At 39.4% G+C, this 11,656-nt stretch overlaps 1 protein-coding gene across 2 annotated transcripts in view; it reads left to right on the top strand.

Annotated features, from left to right (window-relative positions):
* The window catches only part of KCNK13 (potassium two pore domain channel subfamily K member 13), a 49,828-nt gene extending 40,739 nt beyond the window's left edge, over positions 1 to 9,089 (top strand). The window contains exons 2-3 of one of the 2 annotated variants that reach the window (XM_069016023.1): positions 7,079 to 7,184; positions 7,527 to 9,089. In XM_069016023.1, the coding sequence (XP_068872124.1) occupies positions 7,079 to 7,184; positions 7,527 to 8,419 (999 nt within the window). In that variant the 3' untranslated portion in view covers positions 8,420 to 9,089. The remainder of the gene's footprint in view (positions 1 to 7,078; positions 7,185 to 7,526) is intronic. The other variant, XM_069016022.1, reaches the window with a different exon arrangement.
* Positions 9,090 to 11,656: the final 2,567 nt, after the last annotated feature.

An 11,656-nucleotide genomic window follows, 5' to 3' on the forward strand; every position in this document is an offset into this window, starting at 1 on the left:
TTTTTCAGCTTACCAAAAATAAGTTCTTATCTGTGTCCAGCTTCCTTACAACCTGTAATACTGCAGACTTTTTTATTTTCTTTACTTTTTTGAGTTTAATACTCACAGCTGAAATATTTTTACTTTAGTTGAATCACAAGTGACATTGTTGCTTAAAATTGTTGGTATTTAAAGCCAGAGAAGAGCTTTAATTTTACAAAATCGCCTCCACTAAGATGCCCCTAACAGTATGTCCCCAAGCTCAGGTTACCAAGAGGATTCAAGTAGGTACCACTTGGTTTTTTCCCCTGAGGGGAGCCAAAAAGCCTGCCTTATTTCCTGTAGTTTTACTCCTAAATGAGAAGACATGCTAAAGCTTTACTCCAGAGAAAAGCTGTACATGCCAACAATAAAAGTAATAGTAAGAAAATTTAAACTAACCTTTGAAAATTCTTGAAATATGGGCAGCTTTGTATGATTTAAAAAGGAACATTTTAGAGTAGGCGTACCCATAGCTTAATGAACCCACTGCATTATGTTCCTATTCTGTGGTAGTTGGGGTTATCATGTTTACACAGACTGAATGACTGCAAACAAACCCTTGAAACAGTGTTCATTACATTCACGATTCAGATAAACTATTATCCTGCCAAGGTGAATTATGGCTTGAAGTTACTGCTGTTTGTTAGTAAGGCAGACTATTCAATAGAAAAGAAGTGTTTATATTAAAAAAAAAAAAAGGTTTCTATATATGTATATATATCTGACTCAGATGTAATTTTGTATATTTTTCCATTTTGCATATATATATATGCGAATCTTGTCCACAGAACTAACACTTGTCAGTATTACTGTACCCATACCAAGGCAGAAGCTGTTAAGCACATTTGAGCAAGGATTTCAGGTTGTCTTGGGGCCAGGCACATAAAGGCACAAGTGCCTTTTCATACATCATATTAAAACAAAAATGTGATTGAATATTAAATACAAATATTAATTAAATGCATGTTATTAAATTAGATAAATGTTTATATGTTTTAAGGCTAAATAGAAACCTTTAAATGACTGTTCAACAAGTTATGAAGTTTGAAAATAGTAATAAGGTATTTCAGAACTGAGCCCTGTTCTATCCCTATAGTAACACAAAAGCTGTACACAGGCACAAATCTATCTAGGGATGATGGAAAGGCACTAGACCTAGTACCTCCAGCATGAAAAACTACATAAAAATTATAAACAGAAACCTGAAGGTAGGCATAAAGCATTTATACATTGAATTTATGACCACACAGCAGCTGTAACAAGGCTGTGTACATTTCTTACAGAAGACCTGGAGTGAACCTTAAATTAAAAATATAACCTTAATTATATAAAACAGAATGGCAAGGTTTCCATAAATTATCTTATGTGAAAATCCTGCAATAATGAAAATTACAGTCATGTATTCTTTAAGGACTACATAGACATGATAACAGAGGCATCAACAGACCCCTCAAGGTGTCTATTAAAACTGATTTTTTGATGACATTGTTCATTTAATGTTGTCTCTTTAGTATTCCTTCTTCTTATGTCTTTTAGATTCCTTAACATTGGAAGCTTTTCTTAAGGTAGGTTTCTGCTGAAGGCAGAACATGCAGTTTCTATATGTGAAATGAGAGAAGGGTAGTAACACGCATCCAGCTCTCCAGACAGAGTTTAACAGTGACTCTCAGTGAGCTGAACTTTTTTGTATTAAACAGAGACATTGCCTCACACACTAACACAAAAGAGTTTTTCTTATGCCTTCCAGAGCAAATCAGTGAAAGCCCAAGGTTTTGCCATTTCTAACCTTGAAGTCCCATTCACACACTTGGTGTGACACTAACCTACATCTGTGTTACAGGGTTGCATTTACAGAAGCCTTTTCTCAGAGGGCAACAGATGTTATGTCCAGTCTCTTACACAAGTCTTCTGTCCCCATGGTGGCACAGACAGAGCACGGCACCCATGCAGTCCTCAAAGTATTATCTCCAACCAGCTCTTCAGCCTCATTGAAACAGTGTCAAGAGGGCTGTCTGTCACGTGTGACGAGTCTCCAAACAAGTTAGAGAAGGAAAAAATCTCATATATATATTTTTTCATCAAGACATCTTACACCATGAGTTCCGGCATCAGTGTTTGTCCCTTTGGAAGGGACTGAACCCTGCCAGGAGGTCTGCAGAAGGTTACATCTCTCTCAACCTGCCTGTGCATGACATAGCAGGTGCAGCAGCAGCACTCAGGGCAGGTCCCAGGTCACTAAGCAGCTGAGCACTCATCATAGCAGTCTGTCTGCAGTTATGACTCAGCTTAAATAGCCCTGGATTCATTTCCAGGTTTTACAGCTCTGGAGTGCGGGAGTTGCTGGGCAGCAGGTGCAGAGGTTGCTTGGGCAGACAAATCTGGAAACAGAAGAGCATAGAGCACACAGGAATGTTGTTATAGCCATGTATCCCTGCCTCCCTGGGCAGGCTGAGCCTTTCCCCACCACATAGCCATCCACACAAGAAAATAGTATTGGCAATTAAATAAATGATGCCACACCCCAGGCTGTCCTGATAAAGTATTCTTCTGTCAAATAATTGTTTCATTAAAAGAAAGCTTCATGGCTAGCTCATTCTCTCTTCCTCATAAGAGAGAAGATCAAGATGTTGAAATTAATGTTTTAGACAACATGCATGGGTGTATGTCTAACCAGCCAGTTCAGATGCTGCTCTTCCACTGATGGGAAATCAGAGGTGTCTGCGTGCATGTGTGTGTTGGTGTGTGGGTGTGTGTTTCTATTTCTTCATATCAGAAATTGGACCTAAGTGCAGGTTTGTTGCTGTCAGGTAGCTGTGACAGCCCCATGCCTGCTTCCATGGACATCTCCTCTCATACAGTGGAAGAAATTAGTCTTTTTCTTCTCTTTCTGGAAAGAAGGACTTAATGTCCTCCTTCCTTTCTGGAACAGGACAATTTTACAAGCTTGCAGTGATGTGACAAGATTTGAGAGTCCTTTAGCTGTTCCTACAAGAGTCCCTACAGGTAAGAATTACTCCAGCAGAAGTAGTTTTGTTAGGACTACTTATCCTGCTCAGAGAGCACCAGAGTAGGTTATCAGGGCAGAAGTGAATTTTGCCAAATTATTGGTGTCTGCACACTGTTGGAAAAGTGCAAAGTACAGGACATTTTCTCAATGAAGTCTTTGAAGTACAGCTTCTGTTAGAGTTGTTTCTTCTGTCTCTTTTAGAAGCACAAAACATCCTTATGTAGATAGTTCAGTACAGAATGTATTTGAGAAAAGAAGGGTCATCTCTGCAGGTATCTAAGACTTCCTCTATTTCTCTTTACTAATTACTATTTTCTTGATTTTTTTCATTGCAGTTGAAAGTGTTTGTCCTATTTAGCTTGATTCATACCTATCATGAACTTCAATTATTATCCAGTGTCTATTTCACTGAAAATTCATCATTTCCCCAGTGAGTGTCTAAACAGAACTGACAGAGAAAAAGAAATAAACCTAAAATACATTAGGAATACAGACACAACATCACAAAGAGCTCTGACTGTAGGCTAAACTGGAACGCTGTTTTGTGTTGATATATATATTTCTAGCATCACAATGACTCATCACTGTTGCTATAGTGTTGCTCCCTCTTTCTACCTACTTCCTCTTTGTGGGAAGGGCAGGAGGAGTGAACTGCACACATTCAAAAAGGAAATGAGACCTCTCAGAAAAGAGAGATGTTTTGCAGAACAATAGAAAGACCCAATCTAAAATTAACTGTGAAATCAATATGTCTGTCCCAGTCTCCCTACACACATGCTATATGGGGCACCCCAGGCTTCATTCATGAGGCATTAGGACTGATGAACTATTTCTCATTCTTTTCATGGCACCCGGTGCACCTGGAAATGGAAACTGAAGTTTTAATTAATGTAACCTGTGAATGTCAGGACATACAGAATTAAAACATAAAATGCCAAACCATGTGTCACCAGGCAGAGGGAGATGAGCGTGGGTAATGATCCAGGAGAAACCCTTACAGAAGTTGGTAGCACTGGAGCAGTTCGCAACAGAAGAGATGAAATGACCTAACATTGGCCTGGAATAAGCAGTTGATGCCTGTTTCCTCTTGTTAGATTTCAATATAATCTTTTTACTGTTAGATTGAGATTAATATTTGCTTGATGTTATTCACTGTTTGTTGTCTGTTGAATGATTCTGCTTTAGGAGAACTTCCTGTTGGACCTCAGTCCTTCTTATCAAACTGCCTATTGATAAGAATTGCAGCTGCTTGCTTTTTTCCATTAATATGCAGTACTTACTTCAAGAAAAAAGGAAGCATGATTATATTATGCTGTCAATGTGATTTCACTTTTTAGTTGTTTTTTTTACATAACTGTATTCTTTTGGAATATCCACACAATATAACCTAAACACACAGGTGAATTTCAGAGTGCTTTGCAGTAACAGACTTCATAACAGAAATTTTGCTGCCAAAACAAAACCTAATTTTTTTTTTTTCCCATAGGAGATGTGCAGTGTGTAGAAAACTTTTATTTAATCTACTTGGAGTTTAAATTTCATCCAACTTCTGAAAAAGTACATCTGCTACAGAGAAATTCAGAACTAATAAGAATATTAATCCAAAAATCTGAATTCCTGCTTAAGCAATAGGTGAAAATAAAAAAACCCACAATATTTGGAGGAAAATTGAAGTTATAAGGAATGTTCTTGACCAATTAAGCTGATTATTAGGAAAGATCACACTAGTTATAGTAGTCAATGGATCATGGGACACAGGCAAATCAGTATTATACTGATTTCAAAATAGGATCCTGAAATTTTTACTAAGAATGCTGCCTTCATTGCTGGGCTGGTAAAGCTAGGATTTGTCATTTATTTCTATCAGTGGTGATAATCCAATGCTGTATCTGCAGACATGTCTAACAAATTGATTGAAACACCTTTTAGTACCTTAAAAACATTCTATTTTCCCAACTCAGAATAATCTGATTTCCACTTGATTAACTATAATCTCAATTGCTACTTGAAACAGTGCTTTCAAGAAATGTCACCCAACTTGTAAAATAATCTTCACTAAACTTAATCAGCATTCTCTCATACCATAAAATCATCTGCCTTTTTTTTCCTGCAGTTGTATCCTGGATTTTTTGTTCATCACAAGAAGCAATTTTGTATTCTCAAATACTCTCCAAGTGTCAGCCACTGCTTTTATTTCCTCTTTTATGATTTCATCATTTCATTCCGTATTTGCTTCCCAGTCTGCAGTGTAACTTCTTGCTCTGTCGCTGTTGTGCTCTATGAGTCACATTGGTGCTCTAATTGCTCGCTAAGTCATTTACTCATAGTTCACCATAATTCCCTGGAATGCCTATTGAGCACCTTTGTAAAGCCTTTGCTAGTGGGTTACAGAACAGACCAAGCAACAAAATCCTGTCAACTAAAAAAATGAGCCTGAGGACTTCAGGCTCTGGCCACGATGCCAGTGGTAGGATCCTGAAAGGGATCTGTGGGAAGCAACGCAAAGGCATAAAATCACCCTGGGAGTGTGAGCCTTAACTGCATTTCTCTTCCCATAGAATTTGCTTTATGCTGTGGGAGATGCCTGCCAGTCCCTAATGCTGTTCACCCTGGGCCAGGGACTCCTCAGCTTTCCATCTCTGCCCAGCCTGCAGCTGCTTCTCTTCTTCAAGGGACGTGGCAGCCCAGGGACACAGCAGCCCCTCACTTCCCTCCCCACAGCTGCTTTGGGCAGATCTCACCAGCTGCTGAGAGATTCCTCTTGTCCCTTGATTTTATGTGTCTGTCCACAGGGTGGAGGTCATGACTTGCATATAAGCCAGCCCGCACAGAAAATAAGCATTAAATCTAGAATTATAGGGGGATCAGGTCATGGACCAGAAAAGGAGGGTGGAAAGCAAGAGAAAATATTTGTGTGCCAAAGGCAACAACAGGAAAAAGTTCTTGTCACAAAGAAGGTTTTGTCTGTGTGGTTTGTCACTTGTGTTGTGTGGTACACCACAAAGCTGCAGTCCAGCTCTCTCTAGCACAGAAATTTAAGGAGGAGGCTGGAGCCTCCTGGAGGATCACTTGGTGTCTGATTGTGGATGCAGACAAAAGTGCAATGACCTTGGAGAGCCCACACTTGGAGCTGTTGTTAGTGGGGGTCGAGCTGGAAGGGTGAGGGTGAGGGCTGTCACTTCACAGTGTGAGGCAGGACCAGTGCTAGAGAGGAATCTGTGCTGGCAGCAGGTTGCCAGTGAAGGGAAGAGGGGGGCAGTTCAGCACTGTTGGAAACATGGTCTTTTCACTCTGCTCTTGTCTTGTCTTTGAAGTACAAATGTATCATACTGACTACATTTTCCTTTACTTCTAAGAGCCCAACATTTTTATTTCATAATGGGCATGTCATAGTTACAAAGCGAAAGAAAAAAAACCCCCGTGTTTCTTGTGATTTTTCTGTCTCCTCAAAAAAAAACCATTTTTGCTCAGTTGGTCAGTTATGTAATCATTTAATAATCCTAATAAAACAACAGCAAATTTTTGTCATGAGTGTTACTCCAATTTTCTCAATGATGTTCTGGACATCTTTTTATTCTTTAGAAATATCTTATTAAAGCAAGATTGTCTTATCAACAGCTTTAACCAAAACAAAATTACTATTTTCAGGCTTTAGGACGGGAAATATTTGAGACTAGACTGAAGCACTTCCGGCCTGAGAAATCCCATAACAGGGAATCAGACCAGGGAGGACTTTTGACAAGATCCACGTGCAGACTTGAGCTGTGGAGTGGGACAGAGAGAAATAGAAAAACTTCAGCAATGCTGATTTAAAAAGGAGTTGACAGTGGGTGACAGACAGCAGGGTCAGACGCAGGGCATATTTAACTCCTACTAGGACTCTGATGAGGGGCTGTTGATCCTGTCAGGGGCTACATCATCTGGTGTGTGCTTCCAGCCTGGGCTTCCACGGTCAGGCTACAGTGAGGGTTGAGTGCTGGGTGATATGCAACCTGCACTAACAGCAGGAGTCAAGTGAGCCTCAGAGAAATTTCACCTTGTGTTCCAAAGATTGGGTGCAGATGGATCTCTGGAAGGCAAGAGCCACCCCTGGGACAGATCCATGGTGCAGAACAGCATCAGAGAGAACAAAGCGTCTGTGATAACCCCAAAGCCTGTAAGTGATCCAAAGCACAAAGAGGGAAAGTGTGAACCTAGCAACCAGACCAAAATTCAGACCTCCTCTAAACTCTTTTCCTTCCCGTGTGTTTTGTTCTGCTTTTTGTTTCATTCTGATTTTGGAGGAAATGCTGGCATGCTTTCCTTCCCCTTACAGCTCAGACATAGTCAAACACAAGTGGGTAACAGCTGGGGAGAATGTTTTTTTCTCAAAAAAACCACATTTTTTTGAGCTGTACCACAGGGATTTGCTACCAGTTCATCAGTCTTGCATGTGATGAAAGTCCTAACATGGTACCTACAGGTTTATTTTTTTCAACTGTTCTGTTTTGTCTTCCAGGGTTTGGTATGACCACCCCCGCCACCGTTGGAGGCAAAATTTTTCTGATATTTTACGGCCTTATAGGATGTGCAGGGACCATTTTGTTCTTTAACCTGTTCCTGGAGCGCTTGATCACTGTCATAGCTTACGTCATGAAGTCCTGCCACGAAAGACAGCTGAGGAGGAAAGGGGTTCTCCCTCACAACGGCCGGAGGGGCTCAGGGACCTCTGAGGTGGACAGCCTGGCGGGCTGGAAGCCCTCCGTGTACTATGTTATGCTGATTTTATGTGTAGCATCCCTCATCATTTCCTGCTGTGCCTCTGCAATGTACACACCGATTGAAGGGTGGAGTTACTTTGACTCACTTTACTTCTGCTTTGTGGCCTTCAGCACCATTGGTTTTGGTGATCTGGTCAGTAGCCAGAACATCAGGTATGAGAGCCAAGGTCTTTACCGCTTTGGCAACTTTGTCTTCATACTCATGGGGGTGTGCTGCATCTATTCCTTATTTAATGTGATCTCTATTGTCATCAAGCAGTCCATAAACTGGATATTAAAGAAGTTGGCCTGCAAGTGCTGCCACAGATGCCAAAGAAGATTATTTCATTCACGGAGGAATGTAGTAATGCCAGGAAATGTGCGCAGCCGGAGAAACATCTCCATCGAGACTGACGTTGTCAATGAGAGTGACACGGACGGACGCCGTCTGTCAGGAGAGATGATCTCCATGAAAGACTTCCTGGCCTCCAATAAAGTCTCACTGGCCATCATGCAGAAACAGCTGTCAGAAACTGCTAATGGGTATCCAAGGCAAATGAGCTCTAATTCAAAGCAAAATGGATTCTCTGGTGGGGTTGGAGCTCTAGCAATTATGAATAACAGACTGGCAGAGACAAGTGTGGATAGGTAAAATAATAACAGTAATAACAGTGAAACAGTATGAACCATTTCAACACATATTGAAACAACATGATTCAAGTGAAATAGCTAGGGAGAGAGTGCCACCAGAGGGTGGGATGATGTGAAGAGCATACCTCCTGATGGAAGACCTCTTGACTTTTTTGGGGGCTGTCACTTAATGTTTTTGCATTGCACCAGTCCCAGCCTTCCTTCTTCCCCATCATTCTGCTCCTCACGCAGGTTACTGCAGGAGGATTTTAATTTAGTCTTCAGTTAAAATTTCCATGTCCTGTTCTTTTCTTCTCCATTTATGTGAAATACAGATGTCAGGATAAGAAATCCATGGGATGGGAAGAAACCAAGTGTGTCTACTGAAAATATTCTTAATTCAGAGAGTGTTTGGAGCTTTCTGTCTTACTCTCATCATGCCTGTTTCCTGGAAGTAACTTATCTGAGTCCAAAAGATGAATCAGCCTTTGTGATATTGCACATCTAATTTGATAGAAAATAGTATGAAAGTTGGTAGGTATATTCTGGAGCTATTATATTGTGAATGAGGAGAGAATTTTGCCTTTAGAATTTATTTAGTCTTTCCTATAAGAGGATACTGTCAAAAGTGATAGAATAAAAGTTTATCCTACTTTTGTTTTATTTTCTTCATTTGCAAAACATGATTTTTTTCAAGGATACTTTTTCTTCTAGAATTGAATCACTGTGTCTTTCTGTTTCAAAAAAGTCAAATTAAATTGAAAATTGACATACTGATGAGTGGTATGAGTTTTTCCACAATAGCGATCAAAGACTTTCAAAATTTCTGTTCGTATTCGCCTCAATTGTGACTGAAGCATCAGCATTGTGAAATGCAACTAATAACTGAGTTTACACAACAGGCTGTAGTATGCAATTAGATTGCCATGCCAGCATCCAGAGTGTTATTGTAAATGACTGTGACCACCAAATCACTTTGGCAGTGTCCTTCTTCTCTTTCATGTAACTTTGTCATTCTACACTTGTTTCTCTGGCTTTCAGTGATAATAATGACAGAGTCTTGATTAGGGAAAGAGAGAATGCTTTAACTGCCCATTTTTCTCAATGAAATGCTCTGAGTGTTCATTATGACTAGAAAGGAAATTTCAATGAGAAGAATAACAACAAGTTAGAAGAATATGAAAACAGGAAAAGAAGTGCTCTTTAAGAACAGCAAAATCATCCTTTGTATTAGGTAGCTGGAGAAATAAAGGATTAAATTAATATAAAGTCTAGCAAGAATTTAAGGAAGACTGGACTGAATTCCTGATTCTTCTTTAAATATGCAATGCATTAAAGCTAAACAATATATGAGAGTGTAAATAAGCAGAATTGGTCACAAAGGACCTGATCCCCTGAAAAGAATAGTGTATGCATCAGGACTAAATGTTTTCTCACAGTCAGAAAGCCTTTCAGAATACTGCAGTTTTAAGGAATTTAGAACACCGTTATGTAGTTCTCTCATACAGTACAAGGCAGATAGCCTCTTCAGTTTAATTTGTATTAGGAATTAATATCATAGCCTTTTTCTTCATTCTGGCCAAAAATTCTTTTACCTAGGTTTATAATACTGTAGAATAACACTTTGATACTCATTTTATCAATATTTGAATTTGAAAACACAAGCTTGGAATCTTTTCATATAATAAGCTAACCCCAGATATTCAACAAATGTACTTAACTAGAGAAAAAATTGCAATCTCTTTTGACATTATTAGGGGTAAAAATCCTGATTTAAAGTCAAATCCTGCTGTCCTTAGTTACAAGAAAAGGTTCAAGCTGAAGTCATTAGTCCAAATTTTGATATCCATCAACTCAGCTGTGCAGCAATGGAATAGTCTTAACAGCATCCCTTCATATTTGCATCCATGTAAAATCTGAATCAGCTTCCAAACCCCAGCTTCTGAGAGAAAAGTGGTCTTAGTTGGTTTTTGGGGGGGAGTGTGTATTAGCAAAAATTGCCACTGAGTTATTTTAGATGAAATTATAATACCCAAGATCCATTACATTGTTACACTTCTTTTTTTTTTTTTTTTTTTTTTTTAAATCCCAAGGCCTTCTTTGTCTCAATCTCACTGAATAAAAATACTTGGCTATAAAAAGAGAAAAGTACTGCTCTGAAGCCTTCTTTCCAAATTCATTCAGAAACACCTCAGTTCACTGCCTGTAAGACCTCATTAAGATCCCCTAAGATCTCATTGTTACCAATGCATTCCTCTGCCCACTAGCAGAAATACTATAGGACTTAACCCATTGCTTCAGCAATCATTAGGAGGGTTTTCAGACAGTTTGAAGACATGATACAGTGGTGTTGCTCTGTTCCATTCTTTCTGGTAACCAGCCTTGGTTTCTCATCACCACGGAGGAATCTTTGTCAGCTATTTTCAGTAGGTCTGAAAACATCTATGTTTATGAAAGCAAGGGACTAATAAATAGTCTTTTTTAAAGAGACTGGACAAGGCTGTGAGGGATCTTCAGTGCACATTAGCTCTGTTTTCACTGATCGGCCCTGACCTTCTGCTCGCTCAAGCACTGCCTTCCTCATGAGCCAAGCCTGCCAGGTGCAAGATCTCTGCACTTGTGGTTGGATTTCATGTCCACTGAAGATAATGAGGAAATAGCTGCACTAATCATCTCTATTCACATGTCAATTGCCAGAGATGAAGGACGGGCCTATTCTGTCCCTGTGCCATCTTGTACTATGATGTCATCCTGTCCCTAAGAGACCTCTGACTTTGTCACTGAGTTCCCCTTATGGCAGCCACGCTCAACATTGAATGAGGTAGCTTTGCCAAGGAGACCAGTGGAATAGTTAGAGAATATCTGTGGATAAATAAATAAGACTTTTAAGATCAAGAGAGAAATTTCGGACTACAGTCCCATGGTACTACTACAGTTGTTTTTTCTAAAGGCATTGAAGAGAGAAATCCCCAAAAGCTCTGTTCATAATGTAGTATCAAGTTATTAAATTCTCAAAACAAGTGGAGATACAAACTTACACGTACCAAAAAAAGAGGAGAATTTAACATAGGAGTGACAAATGCCCACCCTGTGTGAAAAGTAAGTTGCAATAAAAGTACAGATGATATCACATTTCTTGCATTGCTTTTTTAAGCAGCAATGAAGAATTAAATGAGATAGTCAAAGATCTATTTTCAAAGCTGTGTAAATTTTAATGTTATATTGTTTAACACTATAATCTCAGTCAACAAGACAGAAA

Source organism: Aphelocoma coerulescens, chromosome 5, assembly GCF_041296385.1.
Source record: "Aphelocoma coerulescens isolate FSJ_1873_10779 chromosome 5, UR_Acoe_1.0, whole genome shotgun sequence".
NCBI classification, from domain to species: domain Eukaryota; kingdom Metazoa; phylum Chordata; class Aves; order Passeriformes; family Corvidae; genus Aphelocoma; species Aphelocoma coerulescens.